Source organism: Saccoglossus kowalevskii, chromosome 21 (assembly GCF_978046115.1).
Source record: "Saccoglossus kowalevskii chromosome 21, keSacKowa6.1, whole genome shotgun sequence".
Taxonomy (NCBI): domain Eukaryota; kingdom Metazoa; phylum Hemichordata; class Enteropneusta; family Harrimaniidae; genus Saccoglossus; species Saccoglossus kowalevskii.
Genome location: NC_140661.1, coordinates 23118952 through 23132829, shown reverse-complemented (window position 1 = coordinate 23132829; position 13878 = coordinate 23118952). Strand labels below are relative to the sequence as shown.

Below are 13878 nucleotides of genomic sequence, written 5' to 3'. Positions count from 1 at the left end.
ACAGGAAAAATAAAAAAAATCTTTGAAAAGTCTTTAAATTACTTCATAGTTATTAATTCGTTTTAGAAAGGCTCATTTTCCCCAGGGAATTATCATATCCTCCGAACTTTGAGGAGCTTTGGTGATGATGTTGGCCTGAATTAAGTGTCAAAATGTCTTGGAAAAATGCAAGAATGTTTGGGAAAAGGTCTGGAAAAGTCTTGGAAATAATTTGGCTCTTGGTGCTATGGACCCTGTTATCAGAAATGCAAATTTATTCACTTGATATAAACTGGTATCAGCGGTCAATGCTTAACGGAAGAAGAACATCCTAAAGGAAAAAGCTGTTTATTTTGTTATTGATGTGTAGGCCCCATATTGTCCATTTAATTCTCTTTATTGGGTTTAATATGCATTACTGTAATTTCACTTCACTTCTATACTCTGCATCCCAATGGGACATAAAGTTGCAATAAAACCTTGCCACTGTATTCTGTCCTTGGGACTGCGCTTCACCCTATGGGTGACCCATCTCATCATCATCAGTTGAGTTATGACAGTCCTATGCCAGGTTGTCTTTGGTTTCCATGGTTTCTCTTTCCTGGTGGTGTCCATCTAAGGGCAACCGTTGGTTTTTCTGTCACCTGCCATTCTGAGTACCGTACATGTCCCAACCATCTCAGTCTGCAAGCTTTAATCTCAAGTGACATGCTCTGGGAGTTTGTCTTCCAGTGTAATTCCTCATTAGATATGTATGAGGCCAGTAGATGCAACTGATCATACAAAGACATCTATTGTGGAAGGTGTTGATTTTGTTCATGTCTTTTTTACCACTCCAACATTCACAGTAATACAGGAGTACTGACTTCTCAATGCTTCCATTGAGCCTCAGTTTTGTCCTCAGACTGTACTGCTTGGACTTTACGATGGAGAAAGCCTACTGAGGGCAGACCTTTCCTTGTTCAGTCTGGTTGTGATGTGTCCACAACTGTAAATTAGTACTGGTGGATGAAAAAAAAAATGTTTAGGTCAAAGTTTTGGTCAAATTTATTTTTGGGGGTTAAATTTAGTGAAAACAATTCAGCAGTGATCTGGAGAACTTTTTTCTGGCTAAATTTATGCCTGTACTCTTGTGTACGAAGAGAATTGTAAATAGATTCTATCGGCACACACCAGTATATAAAAAAAACTTATGGCATAAAAAGATTGTCATTTTTCAATCTACCAATAGCTGGCAGTGATTGCGTTCATTGATCATTGTTGCTAGGCATTGTATGAAAGATTTTGCACAGCTATGAAGGCACATGAATTCTAGGCTAACAATGACTGTATTTACTCTATTAGTAGCACATACACAAAAATATGAAAATGACAGGTGTGTGATTTAGTATATTATACATCATGCAATTCTATTGAAAATGCAATTGTAATAGAGCAAATATGATATTGTAAATGTTCAATTCAATATCTATTTTCTATTTCTTTTCACTTCGTTTCTGTGCCACTCGTGTCTTTAATTTTGTTATTTATTTTTTCTACATCCCCTTCCCTTGTTCATTTACGTTGCCTCATGCAGAAATCTAGTGACTCCCCTTCTGATTCTAAGCCGTCTTCTAAGGCTGCACCCATCACACTCAAAGAACAGGTAAGGTAGCATGAACTTTGACCTGCTTATACTAACTCCCCGGAAATGAATTCAGTAACAACAAGCAAAAATACATTTTGTCTGCACATGTGGGAGTGTGTAGAATATTCAAATTGTCTGTCGAATTTACTTATCAGTGAAAAGGCCACAAATATTTGCCATTCTGTTAACAAAAACAATGCGGGAATGTATAAAAAAATTTGCTTTTGAGTGAAAATGCCGCAACAAAAATTTGACATTTCTCTAACAAATAAATCATGAAAACAAACCTTTTATACCTGCATGTCAAAGCATGTATGGATATATATTTTATAATACTGTGGCTACCATTAAGCCACTTTTGCACTTGACTTTCTTAATTACCTCAGCAAGCTCATACATGCATTGTTTTTGAATGAAAATCTACAACACCTTAAAGTGCCTGTGCAATGCCCACCCTCACGTTTCCCATTTTAGATCTGTGTCCCACTGAAAAGGGTAGTTATTGATTTTTTTGCTGAAAATGATTACTCGTATCCAGGTAAATTTGGGATATTTCTCGTGTTGTAGCCACGCCCACTGTTTCCGGATTTCCGACTCTCGCCGAAAGTGCGCCACCAAATGACAAAATGTGAGGGGAAGTCATACCCCTGAGCCGTAATAACACTGGTCGTTCAGTATACTTTTAAACGATATACATTTTTCGGTCGGCGTTTTTTCTTTTTTTTTGTCTATTTTTTTTTTTTTTTGAGAGAGAGTTTTTAGATGTTGTGTTGTGGGCAGTTGCAGTGATTCATTTTTTTGGGAAAAACTGTCCTTGTTCATAAAAAACAAACAAACTAGGTTTAAAGAGAAACGCCGACAACGTAAACCTTGCGCAACACTTTTGAAAGAAATAGATTCCGGACCAGCCCATGATCACCGAGGCGGATTTCAGAAGAGAGAGAGACGTCCGGCAAGTGTTTCAAATCAGTTGACTTTTTTTGCGATCCTGGTTATCGTTTTATAGAGACCATTTAGTTCCTGTTAAGTAAAAGGTAGCAATAATTTTGACAGTGACACGAAAACGAAGCGTCGGACAAACAGGAAATTACACAGCCCTTACACACTGCTAACTGTTTTCATTTTCGAAGGCTAAAAGTTTCTGAATTGTTTGGTGATTGGTGTTGAATGTCGAATTCACACCTCTGTTCTTTTTTACCTCCATGCTTGCAGCTTGATCTGCGTAATAATTTATGAAATAAGAATCCGGGCTTGGTCAATGTATTTCACCAAATAAAGTTTTAATACGATGTTATAATTATGACAATCACGCCATGGATCACGCTAACTCGAATCCACTCTGAATTTATCTGTGTGTGTGTCAATCTTGATTATTTTTGTTATCCAATTAAACGCCGCTTTTAACGCACTTGCCCTCGCCGTGACCCGAGGCGTTCACCTATTTCAACAAAATGTCAATTTATTTCCACGCGGCTGTCATTTATTTAGTAACTGTGATTTGTCGTTTGTTTAATTATTTTATAGTGATCACTATAGTCTAATGTTTAGAATGTCAAAATATGTTCTCTTTTATTTTAATTTTGAAAGTTTTACTCAGACGATCGATGAAATAAAACAGTGTAGTGACGTGCCTAGTAACCTGCTAAATAACGAGATAATTCCGACGTCAAATTCTATTTTGTCCAGCAACAGTGTACAAACGTGCGCCGGTGTCTGTGACGATCACGGTGACCAGCTACACCAGAACGGACATATTTCACATCTAACTCAACCTCATGCAACAACAATTGATACTATGTGTTCATTATGGTCCATTCTTCCTCGACGAACAAGTACATAAGTGACAATATAGTCAAAGACGAGAAAACTGCACAAGAAATTTGCCTTATTTACACGTATCGGCAATGCAAGCTGCCATGCGACTTCCCCTTCTGATGTCACAAGGGGAATTTATGTATACAAATGAGAAGCTAATGAGGAGCCTCGTTTTAAAATACACAAAAATAAAGAGTTTAAAACACATTTTTTCACTTAAAAAAAAATAATTCATGCTTAGAAACATAAAAATTAACAATATTTATGTACCAATTGATAATTTTAGGCGTGAAAATAGCAGGCATTTCACAGGCACTTTAATGCTCAAAAGATATTCTGAGCATTAAGGTGTTGTAGATTTTCATTCAAAAACAATGCATGTAAAATACATTGTTTGTTTGCTCGCTGCTTGTTTGCTCGCTGCACGATGATTGTAGCGCTTTCATACTTTCTCGCCCAAATTTTTCTGCACTTTTTTTCTTACATTTGATGTAATGAACTTTAATTTTGGAGCCAACAGACAAAATTTGAGTAAATTTTCAGTTTTTATTCAAAATGTTTTGTCCCAATCTTTTGAAGGAAAGTGCAGACTATAAACAGAACTACGGTATTTGTGATGAAAAGAGGGGACTGGTGGTGAAAAGGTTAAGCAAACATTGTATACAATACATGATACTAGTACCGAACTTGTGTACTATGAGACGCCTGACAAAATTGATAATTAACGTGTGACGTTCTTGAAGAAAAAGTTATTTAGTGGAAACACTTGCAACTGTCTATCATCACAATTGACACAACAAAACTGGAGTCTAGTTGAAAATCTGTTTATTTTACAGGCTCAGCAAAATGAAGCTCCTAACCCAATAGGGGATCAATTATTCGAAATGGAACCATTTTCTCCGACTGGAGCTGGTACACATAATGGGTTCCCAGCAACACAAAGTAAATCCAATGTTATGCTGCCACTGTCAAGTCCTCCAGGTCCTATTGCTCCAGGTATGCTACTGAAAAATGTGTTTTCTCACGTAAACCACTGTACAGTGATGTCACAGACATGTAGTCATCATTATTCTATGATTTGTTTGGTCATGTGATCATTGACCTCATGAAGGTAAAACATCCAGATACTTTCTTACATCCTGGTACTTTCTCACATCCTGGTACTTGCAGACAGCTTGCATTCTTCAGTTTGTTCCCTTTATCATTTTGCATTAAATTTAGATAAATTGGTGAAATTTTACTTTTTGGCAGTATTTGGATTTCTTCAAAATTCTCAAAGTTTGTTACAAATCAGTTTTCATATTTCCTCTGGTATTCTAAGTTAACTTGTGGTGTTTTCGCTGGAACTATAAATAAAGGTAGTGGACTTTTAAAACAAAACTCATAGCAGGAACTTATAATTTTCACCATATTACATATTACCGTATTATTACTGAATCGGAAAGATGTATAATAATAAGGCTATTACTGGAAATTACTTCAAAGTATGCATTCAGACAAAACATGGTTCCATTAAACTATTAATTAAACACCTGGCATACATGTGATAATCGAATAAATGCAATTAATCTCCTGTTAGATATTCACTATATGGGCAGCCTTTTGAGAAACAGGGAAAAATACCAAAAATTCACAACCAAACTTTGGGATAATATTTAGCCAACCGTGAATACAATTGGATCATATTCTTTGTTTTTGTGTTGAGGACTCTGTATGCAAGAGATTTTCATTACATGAATAACCTAAAACACTTTCCTTTCCAAAATTTCCATTCAACTGTAAGACTGTTTCTGATTGGTTCCTTACATTGAACAACAGTTTCAATTGGCTGATACTCTTGTCCTACTTTGCAGTATCTTCACAATAATTATATCTTACTGAATTTTAAATTCTTCATATCCTGTTTCTCTTTTGTCTCTGGTATCCTCGGGGGCGGACATCCGAGCATTTTCTACCGCCTGGTGAAAACAAAGACCAAAAACTCGCAGAAAATGGTACTTTGCGATGGTTGTTGAGAGTCCCCTGAACAGTGTAACAAGATTAGCCCTACGTGTGTAACATATATGAATTTGGTTGTTCAGGATTACTTCAAAGTTGAGTTTGTGTTGTTTTCTCGAGTTTTCACCGGCTCCACCGGCATTCCACAGCAGCACGCACAAAGCCCATAGAAATACGTGGTACAGTGGTGCGCGTCTTAGCAACGTAGAACGTCCGTGACGTAGCTCCGCCCCCGTGGATAAGTTTCTTTCTTGTTAAATATCTTGTATATTTTCACAGCTGTTCCCCCACCACCTCAAGTGCCTGTCAGAACAAGAAGAAAAACTTCACCTACTTCAGGTCTTGATAACATACTATATTTCCTGTGCTAATTTGTCTAATACTCACTATACCAGTAGCTTGTAGATCAGCACTCCTTGCAAATCTTATCTTTACTGCCCTCTGGTGTTGGGAAATACATATTTTGTTTTTTGGCAATTCATGGATTATAAATGTTACTTTTTTATTTTGATTCAGCGCTTTTTTTTTATCAGTAAATTAATCGAGCTTATATTAAGTTGGTTTGATGAGTTGATGGTAATATCTACAACTTCTAACATGAATAATTCTCTTGTCAGGAATTTTCAATAATCTACGCATAACTGATATTATGTCCAAAATTTGACATACAATTGAAATCTTTTGAACTCTCACATATGTGAGATTATCTTGTGTGTTTTCAATGAGTTCTTGTCAATGTACAAAAAGTTGCATCAGAATTCAATCAACTTTATGTTAGTGTCATTAACTAATAAATTGTTTCTCTATGTAACTAAGTAAAGCTTAGGCAAGGAAATTTACCTACTGTTAAAAACTATTCTTATTTGTGATTAAAATCTATGATTTAAGTTGATTAACAAAATAATAATAATTAAAATAAAATGTCTACTCTGACACAGTAGACTTTTACTGATTGTTTATCTATCTTTTTCGATATTAAAGAACCAACAATATTTTTTACTCTAAATATGAGGGTGTATCTGTACTTTTCAAGCTGAATAGCACCACCAACGGCCACTTTTGGAGAGGTGACTTTTTTTTGTTACCTGGTGAGGGCAGTACTCCAATGTTAACTCGTGTTTCTTGTCACACTTTTCATCATCTGCTTTTTCCTATTGAATGTTTATCATAAAAAATGATTGATTTTTGTTGTTGATTATTACCTTATTTGGAATGGTATTTATGTGTTTTTCTATTAGAGCAAATATAGTATTGTTAATTACAGAAAATAGTAAAAAATGTTTAACCCCTTCACCTCCACTTCCAACTTGTGTCCTCTCACATAAAATACCTCCTCCCCCAGTATAGGCTTATTTCCATAAAGGCTGTTGTTCAAAATACTAATTATTGTTCAAAATCAAGTAATTTACTGTATATTTAGTTTTAAAAAAATTACTTTTACAGAAACCGTATTTAATGCATGAGAATGCTATGGTGTGATTTAAGGATTGTTTACAAATTAAATGAGCTGATTTTGTATTTAATGGTTTGAACCCTCCAAAAACACTATTAAAATGTTTCAAATTTATTGAATTGTTGCTCTATTTGTTTTCAGCCTTAGCCCCTCCACCACCAGTACCAGCAAGACCAAGACAACAAGGAGCTACACAGAAACCTTCTGCTTCTGGTATGTGATGTGACACAATTTAAAAAAAAAAAAAAACACTTTATTTTAGCTGGAATTCATTTCTTGCTGAAAAGTTTTTTTTGGTTGTTTTGTATGGAATTTATTTTCACTGATTTTTGATGAGTTGAATGTAAAATATAAAAAAAAGGGTATTAGCTGGATAATGAATTCCAAGCAAATATTTGACAGTACGATTTGGAGTGAAGTGTTTTAAAACACATGACACTAGTAACCACAACCTGGAAACTTAAGGTGCCCTAATCAATACAACCTGGTCACTTAGGGGGGCCCTAGTCAGCACAACCTGGCAACCACTAATTTCTGACAATGTTAACCTTTGAGTATATTTTTACCAAAAAAAAGTTGTTTCAAAGTTGAAAATATTCTAATTTGCTTATGTTACAGCGGTAGATCCATTTGGTAGTGCTCCATTCAGTGCTTCCAACCCTAACCCCTCAACACCAACTACAGACTATGATAGAGCAATCAGTAACATTGATGAACAGATGAAAGAACTGCAGGTAAATGATAATAGCCAAAGGCAGTAATGACATATTGTAAATCACATTTCACAAGAGACAAATTTTCATGAGTTTCGGAAGTCAGTGAAAACAGAGGTACATTACTTGGGGTTTTTAACTCGCATAGTACTGTATGGTGACATCATGTCAAGATCCCATTCAAGTCTCTTCTCGTAGATAGCAAGACTGAGGCTACGATCTTCTGACATGACGCATATCAATGTTCAAGGTTTGTAATGAAAAAAATAAACTTTTCTTGTCACCATCATAGTGAAAGATGTAATACATCGAAAATGTACAGAAAATATAGTTCTCGTAATCCGTCATATCGTGGGCAGCTATTTTGATCCACCTGGACATCCCAGTATCCTAGTTACCTCGGGCATGCGCATTCGCAATTTTTCTGAGTTGGAACGCTTATGCGAGAGTGAGATTGTGACGGGATCTTGGTATCATGTCACCGTAGTTACAAACCCCAAGTAATGTACCTCTGGTGAAAATAATAAATTTTTTTTAGCAGTGAACGTTTCTTTGGAGTCCGATGACTTAGAGTGACTTAAGTGAAATTTAGTCTTCATAGCTACCATAAAATCTTGAAAACTTCAGGTCTTGATAACATACTTTATTTCCTGTGCTAGTTTGTCCAATATTCACTATATCAGTAGATTGTAGATCAGCACTCTTTGCAAATCTTATCTTTACTGCTCTCTGGTGTTGAGATTTTTTTTAGCAGTGAACGTTTTTTTTTGTCTTCACAACTGCCATAAAATCTTTAAATCTCAAACATTTCTAGCAGTGAAAATTAAACAGTTTACAGTTTTTATGACCAGTGTGTAAAGTGAATATGACTGATTTTGTAGGGATCGCGAGTCAAAATAGAATCACAAAAATCATGTTGGCTCCAACTTGGTATGTGCTGGAGAGAGAGGTATTTTGAAAAAAATAAATATAGCATGTTGATGTAAAGAGATTCTGAAGACAAATTAAACTGTGGTTTCCTGATTCCTAAATGTTTTCACACTTATTTTGTTCATAATATGTAAATTTCTCATTACCAAATTAAATAATTATAGTAAAATGTTTATAAAGTTCATTATATCAATGTATGATTTTACAATACAATTATAAAATTATTCAAAATATACATTACAAAAAATATGTCTTTAGTTTAGCAAATTTCTCTACTTGAGTGTTAATTGTAAATCAGTTTTTGTCATGTTTTTAAGCTTGTTCAATCAATCAATATATATTAACATGTATTTGCAATTTCTACGTGTAATTTATGTTTCTGTGACCTTAGATATAATTGCTTCTTCCTCTTAAGTGTGATAAACTTTAAAGTGTCTTACTTGGCTAGGGAGTTTACTGTATCACAAAACCTGAGCTAGGGAGTTTTTTCGTGATAATTTTTATTTTATTTTATAAATATCTAAATATCTTTTTTTTTTTTACAGGAAGGATTTGGTAGCGGTCTAACAATGGGAAACCATGACTTTTCACTCGAAGACTTGGATCCATTGAACCAGAAATAGCTCATCCATCATTAGCATTTAGCTTCCCTAACTTCCTCATTATTATCATCCCTAAGTCGAGGTGATGTCAAACATTTTCACTTTTATTTTTCACACTCTGGCTGGGGATTTGATGATGATGGGATCTCTTTTGTTGTGACACAAGAATGTATAATTGTGACTGATAATGGGGAGCAAACCATGGTGATTTGGAAACAATGTATCCATTGATGATAGTTAGGTTTTTGTGATGAGTCGGGTACTTTCATTTTTTGATCACAAAGTTAGACATATTAGCTATATCATCGAGAATACGCAGATGTCATGTTTTTTTATTGATATATTGGGATATGTTTTGAAACAAGGTGTGCTCAATCACTTTTAAAAGTACCGGTACTGCAATTTGATAGCTGTAGTAGTCATATGACTGAAAATCAGCGGTTCTGTTGCAAGTGGAATTTTCTTCATTTTCCATTGATTTTTGATGTTGAACTGTTAAACTAATGTACAACGTCCAAACCAGCTTTATCAATAAAATGAGAATTGAATTTTTGGTAATAGTCATGAATATATATATGAACAACAATATATCTTTTACTTTTCTAATTCAATCACCATTGAATGTTACCTGGAACAGTTGTTTTATTCATATTTTTATTTTTTCATTGTAGTCATATTTTAGGATTGGGTCATTTAAGCTCAGGACATATTATCATTGCATAATTTGCATAAGTTGGCAGTCCAATACGAAAAAAATTTAAAATGGATGTCAGAGTAAAAACATGAAACACATTGCTACGACAAAATCCCATTTTTTTTCTCATGTAAGCAAGATTAGGTAGCAGGTAATTTAATAAACATTTTTTCATCAAAATTTTGAAAAAAGAATAGTGCCTTCAAATTTTTTGCATTTTTGGTGGAGAACAAGGATAGTAACATACCACCCTAAACTTGACATTGATCTTGATTGCTGTAGATGTGTGATAGTGTGCAAAATTTTCTAAATTTGACAAAAAAGTTTTTGACAAGTGAAAATTACAAACATCGATATATAGTGAAATGGTGTTACTTGATTCGGTGATAAATTCTTTATTCTTATTGAAAAATGTATAACTGACCCTTATTTAGCACCACTGCACCAACTGATGCTGAAACTCATATTGACTACCTAACATTTCGCAAATTGACGCAATCAACTGTCAATGAAATTCAAGGGAGCTCCTCAAGTGATATTTTGTTAACTCAGCTAGTGGGTTCACTGTGATTAGCTTACCTGACTAAGGAGTCTCAATAACATACTTTCATTTGGCTAAGTAGTTCAATAAATTAACAGTTTTTTCTAAACAACCTAGATATACAAAAAATATAAATTGTTGTGTCACACACATCTTCCTGCTATGGATTCTGTGCTTTCTATCTATCTAGGAAGACTACTATATTTTTTTCTGGTTAGAGGAATCTTTATTTTTTGGAATATATATTCAGAAATTTACATTTAAAAGTCACAATATATGTATTTTGATATTTTTTACTTCTTCAATATATTTTTTAAAATGTTTTTGTTGAAATGTTATCTTGATTCTATCTCCATCTATTCAGCTAGAATTTTGGTTTAGTCTATTGTGTTTTATAATGAATGGATATTTTCATTTAGGAATTTTTTTTGAGAGGATACAAAATGAGGTTGAATGTACGTTTTAAGTAACATATTTTTTAATTATGTCAAGGTATAGTTTTAATTCAATTTGTTTTTTTACTTTCAAAACTTTTTAAAAATAGGTTTCAAACTTTAGAATCATTATACTTCATTGTTTTAATATTAGTAAACTTGGCTGTGTTTTAGGATGGATGTGGCCAATCAGTGAAAAATTTGGAGATTTTAAAAGCACTACACAATTTTGATATTTGGCCGAGTTGAATATGTTTCCATGGAAAAAATGACTTAGAGATTTCCCTATAGTGATAAACCCTAATTTGATGACCATTTTGGATTTGAAAGTAGGCCAAATGCATAATTCCAAAAATATTCAGGTACCCATGGTTTTTTGTTCGGAATTTAAAACTGCCGAATAATTCAGCAAAGTTTTGAGAAATTTCTGTCCCAAGAGTCTGCTATCCACAACCATTCATAGTGGAGGACTGGAACACTGACAATATACCCACAGTCTGTTATTATTGTTACACCATTGAGACAGCAGCCATTAAAACTATTCTACAAGCAGTGTAAAGAGTATATGCCGATAACTCAAATGTCCAATCTTTATCAATTCTACATTCACCTCTGAACAATTGTACTTTATACAAAACCACCAACACTGTGTTTTCACTAAATTTAGAACACCCTGTATATTAAAGATTAAGGTGAATGTCGTGAGAACTGCATGCATGTACCGGTACATACATACATACGTAGGGCTCACACAACAATGAATGTTTACATATTGGTGATGACCAGTTTTTTAAGATCTGCTAAAGGGCAGTTACGCATTTACATCTGAGCTAGTAAATTCAAACATTTGTCAAATCTAATGTGTATGCTTGGTCATAGTTGAGGGTTTTATGGGATGATAAAGTATTAGTGAGTGATATGTATGTTCATAGCTTTTGAATATACTAGTATATTGAATAATGGTCATGATGTAGATAGATTCCAACCAGACAATAATAGTTCATTAGAGTCTGTATATGGTATATGCACTTCTAATGACAGTGTAGATTTAAAAAGAAAATTTATGGGGGATATGTTGTCACTAAAAATTGAATAAATGTTTTTTGTTTTGTTTTTCATCGCTATTACTTACCGGTACTTGTATTAGTTTTGACTGAAATTACATTTATCATAATTTTGAGATTTTTTTTCTTCAAAGCCACACTTTCATCAAAAAACTTGAAGCAGGCTAATAGATGCAGCTTTGCAGTGTTTTTTTGCAAATCAAATACATTGAATCTGTTTTAAATAAAGGTTTTTGGTAAAAATTACTATTTTGAAAATTGAATCTACCAACTTTTTAATAAAAAAAAATGAATACTGATTTTATTCTTGATTCTCAAAAAGAGTAAATATTAAGATTTTGAATTCAGAATAAATTAAACGCTAATTATAGCTGTAAGGATGGTTTTACTTTAAGTATTTTACAAATAAAAAAAAATAAACAAACCGAATAATACTGGTATGTTGAATAAAAGCCCAGTGCAGATGATTTTGAGAATCGAATGAAATCTGGCTTGTTTAACTTAAAAAATTATATACGTCGTTATAGTGTTAATGGATTGAGGTTTGATATCCGTGATATGAGTAAAATATTTCTCTGTTTACTTTGAGGGCGCACGAGTCCCAATTAAAACTGCAGTCCATTTGTTGTTGGAGGCTGGAACTACATTGCATTGTGGGTATATTTTAAAATGACAAAATGGTAGTTGTGTTGATGTTATAACCACCCCCAATATTTGCAGATAAAACATGCACATAACATCATGAAAATTCTTAATTTATAAATTTCAGAATAAAAACAAAGCTGTCTATGTGCGTTTATTTTAAAGAATCATTTGACAAGAAGCATTTTGGGGGGTTTTCACTCACTGTATGTAGACCGTTAAATTATGTACTGTGCTATGGTTTCTGGGCAGCTCACATGTCAGTTTGAAAGGTGTGTCACTGCATTTTTTTCTTTTCTTTTTTTTTATCTAAATATTTAAAAAAAAAATTAAAAAAACAGCCTCAACATTTCCTTTTTGAACATCTTGGGATAGTCTACAGATTTTTGATCAGCATTTTTTTTTTATTTTGATGAGTGTTTTTTTTTTTTTATTTAGAAATAAGTCTGAAATAAAGATAGTGCTGTCGACTTGTTGCTTGGCAGTTTCATGAATAATGTTTGAGATAATTCCACAAATGTATCTACACCTCTCTGTTTAAAGAGCCCTGGGAAATTATCCTGACACAATTTCCCCAGACTTAGCGTAAATCTAAATCTGTTATCCCTAGGAGATTAAAGGGCGAATTGTGTCCATGAACCAATCATAATTCTGGAATTTAAACAACTGTGTTGAGGTATTTTTAAAATGTGACATGGCCTCATAACAGTATGGTGATATGTCACTGTTTCATCATTATATTGCCATATTCAGGTCACCTTCCACAAAAAAAATAGTCCACTTTAATATCATCTGATCTTATTTCCGCAAAAAACCTATGAACAAGTTATATTTCATATTTTTGGTTCAAATTATATGGAAATAAATATTTTGGCTATAGAAAATTCGGCACTAAAAAAGTTTTCTCAAAATGAATCTTGTTTGAACAGATATTTTTATTGGAGATATGTATTCTATAGAAGCTAAATAATTGGTTTATTTTTTTTTTATTTTTTTTTACTTCTGTCAGAATGACTCGTTATGTACATGTATGTTCTGAACATTTTGTGCACTTTTGTAGTTGGATGGGTAGATGTTGTTTTGTTTATAATTCAAGCAAAACACTTATGTACATGTATGTTCAGGGTTTTATCTTTTTATGAATAAAAGTATTTACACTATCGAAATGCGAGTTTGTTTTATTCTGATTTGCTGGTATACCATATTTGCTCTATTAGTAGTACTTGTATAAACTACAGTAGAATTTTCATGGTCAAAATAAGTAATATTTTATTGATTCAGTATGCACTGAATGTATTTCTATATTGGGTATGCACTTCTCATAGAGCAAAGGGTGTAGTAGTACATGGGCACTATTTCACAGTCATTGTCAATTTATTTGACTTG

General features: G+C 33.4%; 1 protein-coding gene across 3 annotated transcripts in view; it reads left to right on the top strand.

Moving 5' to 3' along the window:
* The window catches only part of LOC102802052 (PTB domain-containing engulfment adapter protein 1-like), a 43174-nt gene extending 29516 nt beyond the window's left edge, over nt 1-13658 (top strand). The window contains exons 9-14 of one of the 3 annotated variants that reach the window (XM_085495275.1): nt 1556-1624; nt 4258-4417; nt 5699-5758; nt 7014-7085; nt 7491-7606; nt 9061-13658. In XM_085495275.1, the coding sequence (XP_085351401.1) occupies nt 1556-1624; nt 4258-4417; nt 5699-5758; nt 7014-7085; nt 7491-7606; nt 9061-9138 (555 nt within the window). In that variant the 3' untranslated portion in view covers nt 9139-13658. The remainder of the gene's footprint in view (nt 1-1555; nt 1625-4257; nt 4418-5698; nt 5759-7013; nt 7086-7490; nt 7607-9060) is intronic. The other 2 variants (XM_085495277.1, XM_085495276.1) reach the window with 2 other exon arrangements.
* The last annotated feature ends 220 nt before the right edge of the window (nt 13659-13878 follow it).